Raw genomic sequence first — 15,646 nt, 5'->3', positions numbered from 1 at the left:
TTCCTCCGTACGACAACATCAAGATCCTTCTTGGTAGAAAGGCAAGTGTTTGGTTTACCTTTGGTTCCTATGACATTTGTATGAGTTATTTACCTGTTGAAGCAAAGTGTCCCTTCAGATAATCTTGGCAGAGGGATGTTACTTGTTCTGATTATAGTATTTATGGTTGACAAGGTTCTTCTCTTACTTGGTTTTCCCTCGGGATTTTTCATCTCCCCCAAAAAGACATGTTCCTTCCCTAGTCTTTGTAATAGTTACCTTTAACATTAACTGTTATACCAGCCACTGTGTCTTTTAGGTCCTTCAATGATGCTCAGAAGAGTTAAATACCATTGAAGAACATATTCCATGAAAAACAAGTGCCCCGTTTATTATTCTTTGTGTGGACAGACATTTCAGTCCATGTACTGCTGACAGTACGGTTGTTGAACACAAAGAGTCGTCCGAAGGCTCAGTTCTGCCCCCAGACAGAGCTCCAGGAATACAGAGTCTGTGGGGATCTGTACATTGCCTGATCTAACCAGAGTCTACCCCGTTCTCCACTACCTTCTGTGACTTCCAGCACTAATTGTCAACGCTCCTGTTTGCTGTCTACCACGAGTCTCCCACACAAGTAGATTTGACACAGAAGCTATGACCTTAAGTGATGCTGTTAGAGAACGTTCTTTCATAGCCAAGGTTGCAAAGTGACCAGAGTCATTCCTGTCTACCCTCTGTGTTTCGTAAAATCTGAGTTTAAGAAGCATCTGCCGTAGAGTTCAGGCAACTTAATAAATGAAACTAAGTAGTCACTGGGCTCTCATGGAAACTGTAATAGCAATCTGATCATGAGAAAATTAAAAAAAAAAAATAGAAGAGCAAGACAAGGTAGTGATTGCTGTTTTTGCATAATGCCAGAAGCCACCGAGTTTATTTTGTTACACAGAGAATAGTTTTAAAGAGGTTATTTTCCAAAAGACACTTACATACACATGCGTGCACATGCAGTCGTGAGCACGCAAGCACACGCACATTTATTTATTTGGAAGCACTTATAATCATAAGCTTTACAATACAAGGAAAACACATATTTGTTAAACCAGATTATCAATATAACATTTTATATATCCTTTCATATTGTAGTTTATTAGAATATATAAAACATAATCTTCCAATTTTTGCAGATCTTTTTAAATGTGTAGATTTTAAGTATCAAAACAATGGATACAGTTGCAAAACATGCTCTTAAAAACCAGTATTTGCAATGAGTGACTTTGTTCTCCTTCTCAGTGAGGTGATCAAAGTATATTGTATGAAAAATTTAAATAAAAACTATTCATCTTTATTTAATTTAATAATAAATATTCATTTATTTTTCTTTGTAAAAGCAATGTGTTTGCACTCACTTTTTGTTGCTGTGGTACAATACAAGGCAAGGCAGCTTATGCTTTCAACGTGTGAGCATTTGGGGCCATCTCATATCCAAACGCATAAATGCCATGAAATCAATAACACTTTTTAAAAGAATCTTTGAAGTATGATACTTTGTGAAGGTACTATGAAATCCTAAGACATTCACAATGTGGCGTGTGCTTCTAAGGACCTTGGCATTTAGTTGGGAAGCTAGGCATCTTTACAAATAGCTTTTCAACTAACAGCCCTATACGTAAGCTCTGCTTTGTGCCAGCCTAATGCTTCTAATGTAATTCTTCAAATATATATATTTCCAATGCATATTTCTGCTTAGTTTTTTCACATAATATGTTTTGATCATGTTTTCCCTCCCTCCCACAATTCCTCCCAAATCCTCCTCACTCCCTAGCCACCCAACCTTATATTCTTTTTCTCTTGCATTTTTTCTCTCAAAAACAAAAACAAAAACACACATACACACCAAAACAAAAATCAACAGGACAAAAACTGCCAAAACAAAATGAAACAAACAGCCCCTGGATTCCATTTTATGTTGGACAACTACTCCTAGGCCTGCCCTGGAGTGTGGTTAGTGTACCCTGTAATACTCTGTTGGAGAAAACAACTGAGTTTCCCTTCTCCAGAAGTTATCTGTTGCAAATAGCGTCCTAGTTAGAGGTGGGGACTCGTGTCCACTTTTCTCCGCACTGGGACCCCGTCTGTATTGAACCTGTGCCGGCCCTCGGTGGGCTGCCACAGTCTCTGTGAGCTCGAGTGTTCATCAGTCCCGTTGTGTCTGAAAGACTGTTTCCTTGACGGCCTCCATCCCCGCTGGCTCTAACCAGCTTTCCACCTCCTCTTCTGCATAGATCCCTGAGCCCTGAGGGGAAGGGTTTGATGGAGACCTCCCGTGAAGGATGAAGTGTTCCAAGGTCTCTTACTCTCTGCACATTGTCCAGCTATGGGCCTCTGTATTTATTCCCATCCACAGCGAAAAGAAGTGTCTCTGGGGTGGGAGTTGAGCAAGGTACTGATCTGTGGGTGTAGCATGAGCTCAAAGATGAATTGAAGAAGTTGAAGGGTCACAAGGCCTGCAGAATTGACCGTGGTACCGAGGGGAAAGTAAAGGGAACTATGAAAAAGAGCAGGAAACTTCCTAAGGAGAGTTAGAGAGGAGATAGTAATTTCCACCAGGAAAAATCAGGAGCGTCGCGTTTCTTTGCGTTTGAAGCAAGTGGGATTCACATGTAGAAAAAGGAAGGACCACATTTTAACAGATTAAAACAACTGCAACTCAGAGGAAGGATGGAGGAAGGTGGTGCCTGGGGCTAAGCTTGCCAGATGTTTGCTGAGCTTCCTTTTTCTCTTCTTCTTCTTCTTCTTCTTCTTCTTCTTCTTCTTCTTCTTCTTCTTCTCCTCCTTCTCCTCCTCCCTCCTCTCCTCCTCCTCCTCCTCCTCCTCCTCCTCCTCCTCCTTCTTCCATTTTAATTTTTGTTTTATTTTATGTATTTTGCCTGTATGTATGTCTGTGTACCACTTGCATGCCTGGTGCCCACAGAGGCCAGGAGGGGGCATTAGATCCTGGGGAACTGGAACCAGGGATGATTGTTATGATTGTTATGATAGAGATGCTGGGAATCCAACTTAGGTCCGTCCTCTGGAAGAGCAGCCAGTGTTTTGAACTGATGAGCCATCTCTCAGCCTCAGGGCAGGCAGGCTTGCTGGCTTGCTTTCTTTTTCCTTCCTTCTTTCTTTCTTTCTTTCTTTCTTTCTTTCTTTCTTTCTTTCTTTCTTTCTTTCTTTCTTTCTTTCTTTCTTTCAGATTTATTTATATTATTATAAAATTAGGCATGTGTATGTGTGTAGTATATACATGTGAGTTTAGAGACCCGTGATGCTAGAGGCATCAGAACTCTTGGCAGGTGTGAGCTATCTAGCATGTGTGCTGGGAACTGAACCCAGGTCCTCTGAGAGAAAAGTACGTGCTTTTAACTGCTGAGCCATCTCTCCAGCTCCATGTGCTGGGCTTTCTGTGACCAAATTTCACACTCACTCTGAAGTTATTTTTATGTTGATAGACACTAGGAAGCCATCTGTAATTTTCCAGAATTCCAGCAGCGTCCTCAGATCTCTGTCTCAGTGAAGCATGAGGTCTGTTTGTTGCAAATGCTTATATCCAAAACCTTTTTGTAAGTCTGAGCAAAGCTTGCTCTCAGTAGATTAGTTCAACCCAAAGGCCAAAGTTGAAGCCTGAGTTGTCCTGATGAGGATCTGCCCATCAGAGTTAGAGTCTCAAGTATTTTAATAATCTCCAAGTCTAGACACTGTTCTCTGTTATTTTATGTCCATTTTTGAACCTTGGACCTAAATGTTTCCCCTGGATATTTTTTATGTACAGACTCCAAAATGAATTCTCTCTGTTCTCTGAGTCATAGTTACATTCGTTTTAGGCAAATATTTTGTTTTTTAAAACTATTCCAAGTCATGCGACTGATCCTATTTATTCTTTGTGTTGGAAGCTGTGGTGTTGACAACCTCATTTTTATGCCCCTTTAAAACTGTGGAGAGCTGTGTAGTCCTAGATCTGTCTTACTCTTTCCTACTGGTGTTCCTTTTCTCTGTCATCTTTTCGGGCTGTGTTTAGCTTTATCTCATCTTGCTAGGACTTATTTGCTTGCTCCGTGTTGAAAAGATGGGTGGAGATAAATCCGCACTCCAGCTATGTCCCAATGCGCCCAGAATCCTGAGCATGGGTATGAAATCGGAGTCTGTGGATGTGGCTTCTGTCCGTGATATGCTATAGAATTTAAATGTTCAGCTCTCCCACTCAGACTCCTCTGTCTAAGTCTATAGAGATCAGGGCCTTCAGTACCTAGACCCGCCCGCCTGATAGAGCTCTTGACTGGGTAGCCTAATGAAAAGTGGTCCCAGCAGCAGTCATGTGTTCCTCAAGTAGCTGCATGGGCCACAGGAAGTACTGGTGCCTTGCATGCTGCCTGCTAAGTCCTTAGTAAATGCTTACCAAAATGAGCCACTAAAGCTGGAGAAACTTGGAGCAGATTTCTGACACCTTAAATGGGACTTTTCCGTAATGGTTACGGGTTGATTTGTTTTAAGAAGAATCCTGAACTAACATATTCAAATCCATGACGGGGATCTTCAATTGATTTGGCGTTTAATAGCAGCCTCCACATCCATACACTTTATTTCACCATTTATACAGTGAGTTGGCACTGACTCAGCACATCCCTGTAACTCAGCGTAGTTACACATTTGTGGAATGAATGGCCAAATGGAGGAGTAAATGGACAGCTGGGTGGATTTTACTGAATCCCTAGAGTTGTGCCAAGATCATACGTCACGGGGCTCTACCGCGACTCCTCACAAAGAATTATTAACTTGGGTTTTCCAGTGCCTCGATGCCTCTGTTTCACGCAGTTTAGTAGCTGCTGGAACAGATATGCATAAAGTGCGATGCCATTCTCGGATGACACCAAGCTAAAAAGCATGGCGTCATCCGGCCCCTCCTGCCTTCTAGGCCAAGTCTCCTCACCTTTTCCTTTGGACCGGTGCTGCCTTCCGCTCTTTGTTTCCATTCTCTGCCCTGGGAGCTGCCGCTTGCCATGGCATGCTCTGGGCAGCTTCCTAAACGTGTCTCCCAGCTTTCTGTAGACAATCTCGTCATGCACACTGGTGCTGAGGAAGACAGCCCTAATTAATTACACGAGACCTGAATAATGAATCTTCCGTGGGGTTTAAACTGGGAGGCTTGGTGTTGTGCAAGAGTTTTAACTCTGTACCGTTTTAGCCCGGATATTCCTTCAAAAGCTCATTGCATTTTAAGTGGGAGTTAGACCTTCATTTGTCCTGATCACCAAGGCACAGGGGAGATTTTTGAGGTTTCTAGTGTGGGGAACTTCAGGAATAGCGGCTGTACGAGGAATTCGCTTGCTTTTATGTATGTAGATATTTCATCTATGCTCTTCATTGCAGGAGTGAGAAGTTATTGGCTATTAAGTTACATGATAGGGATTATTAGACACCATTAGAAACACATAATAATCACTGATGTTATATGTTATGGGAGGAGCTATTTTTCTTGGTGATCTGCTAAAGGAGTTTGATAATATAATCACCCTATTACACATCATGTATTCATTTCATGCAACCAGAATTACAGTGTGTGCTGTATTATTTACCTTAATAATCACTACTGGGTTTCACATAGTCTATGAAAGATAGTCGCTATGTTTCCTATTCTCTTTTAATATAGGTATTTATATTAATAGCATGATTTAATAAGATACTTTAAAATTATGTTGCATTTTGAACTATATTTAATAAAAATAGGCATCTTATGTGTGGAAGAAGATAATAAGTTTGACATTAAATTAAGGAGTCACTCTTCTAATAAAATACAGTATTGGTCAATTCAGTAAAATATATGTCCAAAGTTAAGTCATGCAAAGTAGATCTCAGATGTTACAATGACCTGTGATTTTTTAGCTGATGATTTACTAGCTCTAGAGAATTTCCCCATAGTTACAATGCAATATTGTGTTTGTATTTTGAAAATGTCAGACCTCTTATGATTCTGGTTTGGAACAAAATATTTGTACCACTGATCTAAAGGCAGGAGTTCTTATGGTCACCTATGACTCACTCCAAAAATGTAGTTATACTGCATCCTGTGAAATTGGAAAATCTGTTCTGTGTGTGTTCTAATGGATGTAACGGTCATTAAGTATATGAGTCTTCTGACGTTGTAATCAGATGTGATTCAGTCTGCTAAGTATCCATGAAGCAACATCTGCTTCACAGAGTGACCTTCTGCTACAGAATGCTTAGTGTCTATTAGTGGATCATAGCACGGAGCCGCCTTGTTTGAGATGCACTAAACTAGAGCAAGTCTACTGCTGTTTAGCAACTAGCTTGTAATAATTTATTGCAGTTAAATAAAGCTTTAAAAAAAAAAAACCTCCATTAAATAATTACAGGGATTATATGCATTTCGAAAACTTTTGTGTTCTGCCGAAATCACCCATTTAATTTCAGGCTTGGTTTGTTTAAAAAAAAAAAAAAATCTGAAATCTAAAGGCACATTAGGGGAGCTGTCAGATGTTGTTTTCTGTAGGTGTTAATAAAACCAGATGAAAAAAAAAAGTCTGAAACAAATTAAAACCAAAAGCAATTTTGCCATCTGTTGTATATTAATTAGAACTTTGCGTATCAAGGGTAAACTTGGTCTTTGAGAATGTCACTGAGCACTCACTTAATAGAATAATATGCAAATGCGTTAGGTTGTGGAATTTTATGCAGTTTTTAATTCTAAGCTCCGCAAGACAGTGGTAGGGCGTACGCTCGCACGCACGCAAGCACGCCTACGTACACACGGAAATATATAATGAGTTCCTCTCTGTTTCTCTCTCTCTGCAGAGCAACCTGCAAACAACCCAGGCCAAGCCACCCTGCAGCCTTTACCGCCTTCCCATAAGCAGCACTCTGCGCAGCATCACCCATCTATCACGTCTCTCAATAGGAACTCCCTGACCAATAGAAGGAACCAGAGTCCGGCCCCGCCGGCTGCTTTGCCCGCCGAGCTGCAAACCACACCCGAGTCCGTCCAGCTGCAGGACAGCTGGGTCCTTGGCAGTAATGTACCACTGGAAAGCAGGTAACGCCCGTGCTCGGGGTTGTCGTATCCTTCCGTGGCCCTTAGGATCACTCCGCGCCCAGGCAGGGTCGAGGCTGCGCTATGTCCAACAGCGCATATTTTGAAGCCGCTAGAGTTCGAAAATAAACTAGTCCGACACTTTCCTCACTTAACAGAAATTTATCATAATTATAGCCTCGGTGTTTTGTCTTTTTTAAGATCAGTTCCAGATTGTTGGGAATGTCTTAGGAGCCAGATCAGTTAGCTTTTTCATCTTTTCCGCACATTTTTGTTGCTTACAAGAGGTGAGACTCTGTCCCCTCAGCAAAACTGTTCCCTAATTGCGATCTTTTTTTTTTTTTTCCACATCTACGCTTACCAGTCAGGTGGGGAAGGGAAGGAGGTATAAACAGTGGCAGTCAGTCCCCTGCAGCCTTACTGGGCGATTGTGTTGGACAGCTGATTGGTTCTAGACTTCTTGCACCGCCTATGTGGTGTCCATGTTTTGTAAGCTCATGGTGGACCCAAGTACAAAAACTTACAAGTCAGATGACCTTATGTTAAAAATATCTTTAGTTTTTTTTTTTTTGCAATGTAAAGGGAAGCAGACTCTTGCAACTTCATCCCAGCATTATTTTCAAAGACACTCAAAAGAGAGGGCTGTGCGGCCCTTGAGGAAATGCCCTGCCCCCAGAATACAGAACCCACAACCAAGCTCTGGATGTAGAATCCACCTACGAATTCTGAGTTGTATTAGAAAATTCCTCCTCCACGGGAACACAATCACTATCACTAAAAATTCCATTCTCTGGCTGTAGTCAGACACGTGGTTGTCTGAATCCTACAAAAAAAAAAAAAAAAACAACACTGTGGCACATTTGTTGATGATTTTTTTTCAGTCCTAGATCCAACACCAACATGTCATATGCAGTGTGTGATCCAGTGGGGTTCTGAAATTAGGCACTGGAGCATGGGCCGGACCCTGGTGTCTGTCTGCTCACACGAAAATCTCACTTGATGCAAACTATCCTAAACTAAGCCATTTCATTATTCAATATCTCCCGATTCATAGAACTCGTTCTTCAGATGCACTGGGACAGTCACGGCTTCTTGGTGTTGTGGTGTGGACAAATTGTCCTTTACCTTCTTAGTCATGGCTGGGCCGCTTGGTAGCGAACCTCCTCTACCACACCCGCTCTTTATTTCTGTGATTCACTAACGTTTTATTCGGCTCGGAGGAAATGAATTACCGCCATATAAGAGCTCAAAAATAGTGAACTCTGGACCCGCGAGAGAAGGCTCCCTGCCCCCCATGCCAAATGCAGAGCCCATGGCCAACTTCAACACTTACATGATCTGCGGGCGAAGAGGGTATCTCGTGATGAATAAACTGCTATTTCTCGCCATGAGTTCTGTGATCTGTACTAATTCTGCTCTGTGGATGAGCTAGCGGGAGGTTCTCGCTGTTAGTTATCAACAATAAAAATCATTCCGTCTTTTTCACTGTTGACCTAAGCAAGGTTACAAAGAACTCCTGCCTTTTTATCTGGAGTGCCAGCCAATAGTCGTTGAGTTTTATTGTTTATTTTGTATTTCCCTTCTGGGAGAAATTAGGAAAAGAAATAGAAAGGAAAGCAGGCAGACAGGAGAATTTCCTTCATCCGAGACAAAGAACCATGTGTATGGATTTTTCTTCTTCTCACAAGGTTATTAAGCATGGACCTAAATTTACCTGGCTTAATTAATTAGTACCCACTGAGTATCTAATCAACACGGACTCACTATTGTCGTCTTGTAAATTTTATTAGGGAAAAAGTAATTTTCCAGTTGAGTCATCAAATTGAATATGGATAATTGCATTGTAGTTGACAATAATTGTTTTGACAAAGATTTATGAAATATGTCCAGTTAAATCATCAGAAACATGTTTAATTTTAGTGATGTCGTATAACACAAAAGCCCCCAAAAACTGCTAATAAGAGAGCCAGTATTCCTTGAAGTTACGTGTTATGGTGAAGAAATTTAGAACAAATTTGAGAAAGATAAGGTACATTCTTGCTCTTCCATATGTAGTAATTCTGAGTGCCTGGAATTTCAGAAAGGGAAGTCACTGGTTAGAAGACAATCCATCCTATCCATGTGTAAAGCCATTCCCAAGGGAAGCAGTTACCAAGGTCTTCTTCCACTTTAAGGTTGTACCATTATGAGTTATCAATGGGATGACGTAGTTTTGTGAATGGGTGTAGGAAGGGTAGTTAATATTATCCCACTAATAATTAGAAAGAGTAATGCGTTCAACATTTGTGTGTCGTGTTAACAAAAACCTAACCTGTAGTGTACCTTGGTTCTTCTTCTCATTAGCCAAGGTTCACCTCTTATGGTGGTGCTAATAAAAAGAAATGATATTTCAACTCGCAGGCACTCGGTGAATAACACTAAGCCGTGAAGTGAAAATCTCACACCGCGAGGACGCGGTACTACTGTGGTTTCTTTAATAGTCTCACTTGGTTGGAATTCTCGAGGTGAAGAAGCAGTCTTATTTATCATTGATTTTTTTTTCTTTTTTAGTTAAGGTTCCCTATTGAGTATGATTCTCAAGCTCAGTTTCAGCCTTATTAACAACTTCATCCTGACCTGCATCTGCCTTTAACTGTCCTTGGATTCAGTGTACCATTTCATCCCTGGCACTTCCATAGCTTTTACACACACTTGTTTATTAATCACTTTTCTGTCATTGAAACGTTATAAGCTGTAAAATGTAAAATTCAGTTCTAGGGAGTTATGGGTATAGATTTTTTTCCCTCCTCTTTCCTTGTTCTTTTCTTCTCTGTGGATGTAGATAGTATTTGGTAAAATTTACCTGGAATAATCCATGAAAATCTCAGTGATCTGTAAATTCACAGTTTATATGAATAAACACAGAAAGGATAAAGACCTTTCTGCCCTGTCCTGTATAATTCAATTTTGATTTATTAGAAAGCATTTTTTTTTCACTAGGCAATTTCTTGCTTCCACAAAAAATATGTATTTTCTTTCTCTGATGAATTTATTCTTTACTGTTCCTGGAGACAGTCAGTACTACCAGACACTCTACTCTTCTATATGGTAACCAGCTTTGCTCACTCTGCAACCTCCAGTGAGATTCAGATGTGCCAAGATTTACGTCAAGATCTGAATTAGCTTTAGAAGTTCAAAATGACCTTAATCTGTAGCAATTGGCGCTACACTCAATATGGAACAGTGTCCCTCACGGTCCCTCACAGTCCCTTCTCCCAAGTTCAGTTATTGCACCTGGGAGCATTAGCTGTTAGGATGCTGAGAGCCTAGAGCTAGCCTTTTGTTCTTCATGTTGTACATTAGCTCCTTCTGTGTGTAATAACAGCTGCTCCAAGCATACACAGCAGCCAGTGAGGAGCTTAGGCTTGACCTAGCCCAGCAATAACAGTTAAAGGCACAGTACAGGAACTCAGTGACAAGCCTTGACCCTCAGTGACTGTAAGTTTAATTGTCTTCAAGCCCCAAGTTTCTATGAATTAAGTAGCATAGTAGCTACCTTTTAGATGTTAACAAAATAGTGGCCACTTAATAAATGATTTATTAAAGTCTCATTTTATTATGACATCTGTTTTGGCATTGATAGTTCATTAATTATGTTCCCATAGCTTTTTACCTAGCAGTTCAGTACTGCTCAGCTAATTATTAATGCATGAAAATGCATATTAAATTACCTCTTTATTAGTGCATTTTTAATTTGACTATTGAAAGCCCTAGGCTTCTCACATGTAAGATCAATTGCTATGCATTTAAAAAAAAAAAAAAACAGAATACTTAGGTGGAAGTATTGTTTACTCACTGCATTATCCTTCTGCCTCTCTTTTCTATGCTTTTAAGTGGTCCTAAGGAAAAGCAAGACAACCATACAAACACCAGACTTGAGTCAATCACGCCTATAAAAACTGTGGGCAATCTCTCATATGTGGTGACCTTATGATACCAAGAGAAGTCTTTTCCACCCGAAAAATTGTACATCCACCTCCTGAGTGAGAAGGAAATGTCTGCTGTCATTAGCAAGTCAGTGAGTAGAGGGACTGAGTGTGGTCACAGCTATTGCGGCAAGTGAAATGTGCCTGGGCAGGTAGCACATTAACGTAAATTGACTGGCTAAGGCCTCGCCTTTGTTCAAGGTAGCTTGGGGATACCCGGGACTCCTGTGGGGAAAGAGATGTCACACTCTAGAAAAGAGGTGGAAACGAGACGCCAAAGTTATTGAACACAGATTTTTAAAATCAGACCTGGTCCTAGGCTAAGAAGGTCTTAACCATTCAAGGTTTTATTTATTGCGTTTTTAAAGTAAGTTTTTTTAAAGCTGAGGAAGCAATTAATATAAGTCAGTTGGATCCTAAAGGAGAAGTGTGTAGTCTTTTATAGTAACTTAGGGTATTTCTTATGAAGAGATTTGATGTGTGGGCATTTGAGAGGAAAGGAAAGGAAGGAAGAGAGAAGAGAGCCATACAGTGAAGAATTTCCTTGGTGCTGCTTGAGTCATATTTCAAGTCGCCACTTAAATTCCTTTTTCTCTGTGACAGGAGGTGACATAGAACTACTCCGTGCCTTAGCTCTGTATTGACCGTGTACTTCATCTGAACAGTGACACATAAAATAACATGTTTAAACCTCTGTTGTCCCCGACGTTCAGCTTGTATTCCAAAGGATGAAGTTAATTATAAGTCTTGGTCCTAGGGTGATGATTATGAAAGATCAAATGTGAGGGCAGCCTTTGATTGAAGGCAGTTGTGACTACGAATTTGAACTTCTCTAGTTTCTATTTGGTTTGCAGCAAATACTTAAAAACTAATCATTTGTTTATTCATTCACACAAAAGGCTCCTGCTGAATTCTAAATATGAGAATCCCAAAGTAATATGTAAATGTTTGTTTATTTATCTTTTCCCCCAGTATCGAGGGAACATCTACTGAAGACAGTGTATTGGATTGGGACTGTAGCTCAACGGTGCAGGACTCACCTAGTACACACAGAGCCCCGGGTCTGAACCTAGCACTAAGAAAAGGGGAAAAAAATGGTAGATTGGATGAAACTTTATTAGAGAAAGTAAATCGTTTCAGTGAGGATATTATATTGAAGGCAAACATATTCATAAAAACATAAAAACAAAATTTGATTTTGAATTTACTCAAAGAATGAGTCTCTGTGTTTCTAATATAATTTGGCATCTCCCAAACCATTTTTCACACTTAAAGTATCCATTCTAAGAAAGTCTAAGCCAAAAATTCGCAGGTGGTTACAAAGATTAGTGAAAGCAAGATCATGATTTGTTTTGTATAATATTATCGCTAAACTATTATAATGCTATAGATTTGACTTGGTTGAATAGCAGACATCATGCCAATAATTAAAATGAGAAAATCGGCTCAACACCAACAGTCGCTGTAAATGAAGGTCGTTTGCATGAGTCGGTACTGAAAGCCAGTAGATGCCATAGAAATAGAAAACACAGTTTAGAATCTTGAGAGGAACAAATGAACACTTTGGAATCCCTTGGACCTATCTTTCAATCCTAGTCCAGTTTGTAAATGAATTAAATTCGTTCCTTGACGGTTTCATACATCAGTATGACGCATTTTGAGTACTCCTTCCACACCCTCTTTTATCTCCCAGCTCTACACACACACACACACACACACACACACACACACACACACACACACCTCATCCGTACAAGCCCCATTCTCATGTTCATGTCCTTTTATTTTGTTTTGTGATCTGCTAGGCCTGACCACTAAGCATGGCCATCTGTGTGACCATGGTTGTGAGGCTCTCACAGGACTACGTACAGAACTGAAGACGATGATGTTGCTTTTCCCAGAATTGGTCAGTAGTCAGTAGTTCAGTGGGGAGGGGGAGGAGCCAATGAGTCCCTCTCCTATCCATAGCTGACTCTTGACAGCTTCATGCAGACCCAGTTCAGGCATCCACCAATGCTGTGCATTCGTAGGCGCTATCATATGCAAGGGATAACATTTCAAAGCCCTTCCCTATCTTTCCCCCATTTTTTTCCTAGCTCCCCCTCCTGGACAGTTTGCTCTGAGCCTTGGTTGGTGATAGTATAAATGTCCTACTTAAGACTGCACACTCAACTATCCCTGATTCTCAGTAACTTGAATAGCCAGCCATGAGTTTCTGCCTTCACCACCATTCACTGCAAAGAGAAGCTTCTCTGATCAAGGCTGAAGAAAGCATTTGTCTGCAGGTATAAACAAAAATATTTTGAAAAGTTTAATACCCTATCAAGTTAGCTATATTAGATTTGGGTTTTTTTTTTTTTTTTTTTTTTTTAATTTATTTACAAGACTGGGTATGAATTCATTCCTGTCCTGTGGGCCTTAAGTCCAGTTGCAGTACTTGGTTACCCATGTAACGGTCATGCCACTATTACATTGGTGGACACACCTTGCCTGGCAGGTTAGTGTTGCAGTTCATGCGGGTCACAGCTGGCTTAGACCAGAGGTACCTTTTCTCCCCCAGCAGCATGCATTAGCTCCTTGGACTTTAGCAAAGTTATCCAGCAGAGAGGAAGCTTCCAACTCAGTTCTACCTTGATGTCTCAGTATCTTACAGTTAAGATACAGCGGCGGCGGCGTCAGCAGTCAGGTCTTACCATCTGGTTTGTGTGAGCGATCATGAGGAATGGTGGAGGCCTGCCTTGACATTGGCGTCTCTAAGGAAGGCCTCCCTGACCAACAGCTCCTAAGTGTCAAACCTGGCACCAGGATTTTTTGCTTCATAACCCATGGCTTCTGGGAGTATCATTATCCAGCCATGCAGGATAGCTCCCTTCAAATTCTTTTTTTCTTTAACTTAATTTTTTTTTAATTGGCCTATAAAATACCAGGTTTCCAAGTGGATTTTTTCATACATTCTTCATTTTGGTTAATCCCGCCACCTTGATAATCCCTATCCCCTCCACACCTAGCCTTCATTTTAATTTTTATTGTTTGCTTATACTTTTGTTTATTGAAAGAGGATATTGCTGTGTTACCCAGGTATATCTTTGAAATCCTAGACTCAAGCGTTCTTCATGCCTTGGCCTCCCCCATAGCTAGGACTATAGACCTGCCCCATACTTGGCTGAGGCATTTAATCACTTCAAATTATTTAAAGCTGAGGGCAGTTTTTAATATAATAATATCTACTCAAAGTAGCATTGTATTCAGGAAATAATGTAAATCACTCTGCTGGCACATGAGTTTTTGTTTTGTTTTGTTTTGTCTTTTAACTAACAACAAAATGACAATAGCAGGTGTAAAGGATAAGGGTACCTAATTGGTTAACAAGTGCACAAAGGTAATATGTAACAAAGTAGCTGTTTTGTTGTCCCAGAAGATAAGAAATGTATCTGTCATACCTGGGATATTTATGCCTAACTTTATGCGTGAGGTAGGCCAAGCATAAAATTAAACCGTGATTAATTTTAGTGGAATAAAAATCTCCTGGCTTTTCTCTTCTCGTCGCTTTGCAAGAAATATGTAGATTTGTTTTAGGCAGAAACCCCAAGTGTCTTAATTTTGGTCTTAAGAAAATAGTCTTCCAATAATAATGAGAGACAACTATTCGTATGTTTGAAACATTTAATTAACTAAAATATTAAATATCTGAAGTGAAACAGTAAAAGTCTTGATTGGTGAATTGTCTCTACACCAGTTAGAAGTTAGAACTTAGTTGTAAGTTTTATTTAAGACATGGAAACCTTTTGATGTGTCTTTGCCTGGTGAAGCTACTGTACAACCAAGTGATAATTTTTTTAATGTGCAGTGGTGTTTTGCCTGCATGAGGGTGTCAGGTACCCCGAAACTGGAGTTACAGATGGTTGGGAGCTGTCATGTGGCTGCTGGGAATTGAACCCAGGTCCTGTGGATGAGCAGCCAGTGCCCTTAACCACTGAGCCATCTCTCCAGCCTCGATAAAGTTACTGTTTTAATTTTTATTTATTTATTTGGTTTTTCAAGACAGGATTTCTCTGTGTTGTCTTGGCTGTCCTTGAACTCGATCTCTAGACCAGGCTGGCCTCCAACTCACAGAGAGCCGCTTGCCTCTGCCTCCCAAGTGCTGGGATTAAAGACGGACACCACCACCATGCAGCAAGCAGTGTTTTTATTAATTGGAGTGAACCAGGTTATTTTCAGGAAAATGCTAAGAAAGTGTGCACTAGCCATTTACTATAGGCTTAATTTATTTTTGAACTCATAATTTCCATAAGTTGTAATATTGCATATTCAGATAATATTTGATTCTGGATAACCAGTAATTTGTACAAAATATTCTTATCTGGTTAACTGGTTTTCCTAATACCTAGGGAAACAAGTTCTTAATGACTGCTAACACGTTTCTAGTCTCTTCTCTCTGAACCTCATCAAAGTAAGAGACCATCGAAGCCTTTTCCTCAGTCTTAGTGACTGTGACTTAATTGTTACCCTGTTCCCAATATGACCTCCTCATCAAACACTTCTTCTTTGGCAGCACCCCTGTGAGGTGTTCATTCATCCTTTCCCTTTCCATAGGGTCTGTGAAATTATGTCTCTGTCC

General features: G+C 40.3%; 1 protein-coding gene across 10 annotated transcripts in view; it reads left to right on the top strand.

Moving 5' to 3' along the window:
* The window catches only part of Tenm3 (teneurin transmembrane protein 3), a 727,726-nt gene that overhangs the window by 532,318 nt on the left and 179,762 nt on the right, over nt 1-15,646 (top strand). For all 10 annotated transcript variants that reach the window (XM_028854524.2, XM_028854525.2, XM_028854518.2 and 7 more), the window contains one exon: nt 6,829-7,066. In XM_028854524.2, the coding sequence (XP_028710357.1) occupies nt 6,829-7,066 (238 nt within the window). The remainder of the gene's footprint in view (nt 1-6,828; nt 7,067-15,646) is intronic.

Source organism: Peromyscus leucopus, chromosome 17, assembly GCF_004664715.2.
Source record: "Peromyscus leucopus breed LL Stock chromosome 17, UCI_PerLeu_2.1, whole genome shotgun sequence".
NCBI lineage: Eukaryota > Metazoa > Chordata > Mammalia > Rodentia > Cricetidae > Peromyscus > Peromyscus leucopus.
Note: the sequence above shows the minus strand (reverse complement) of the source record. Positions and strands in the feature narration are given on the sequence as shown.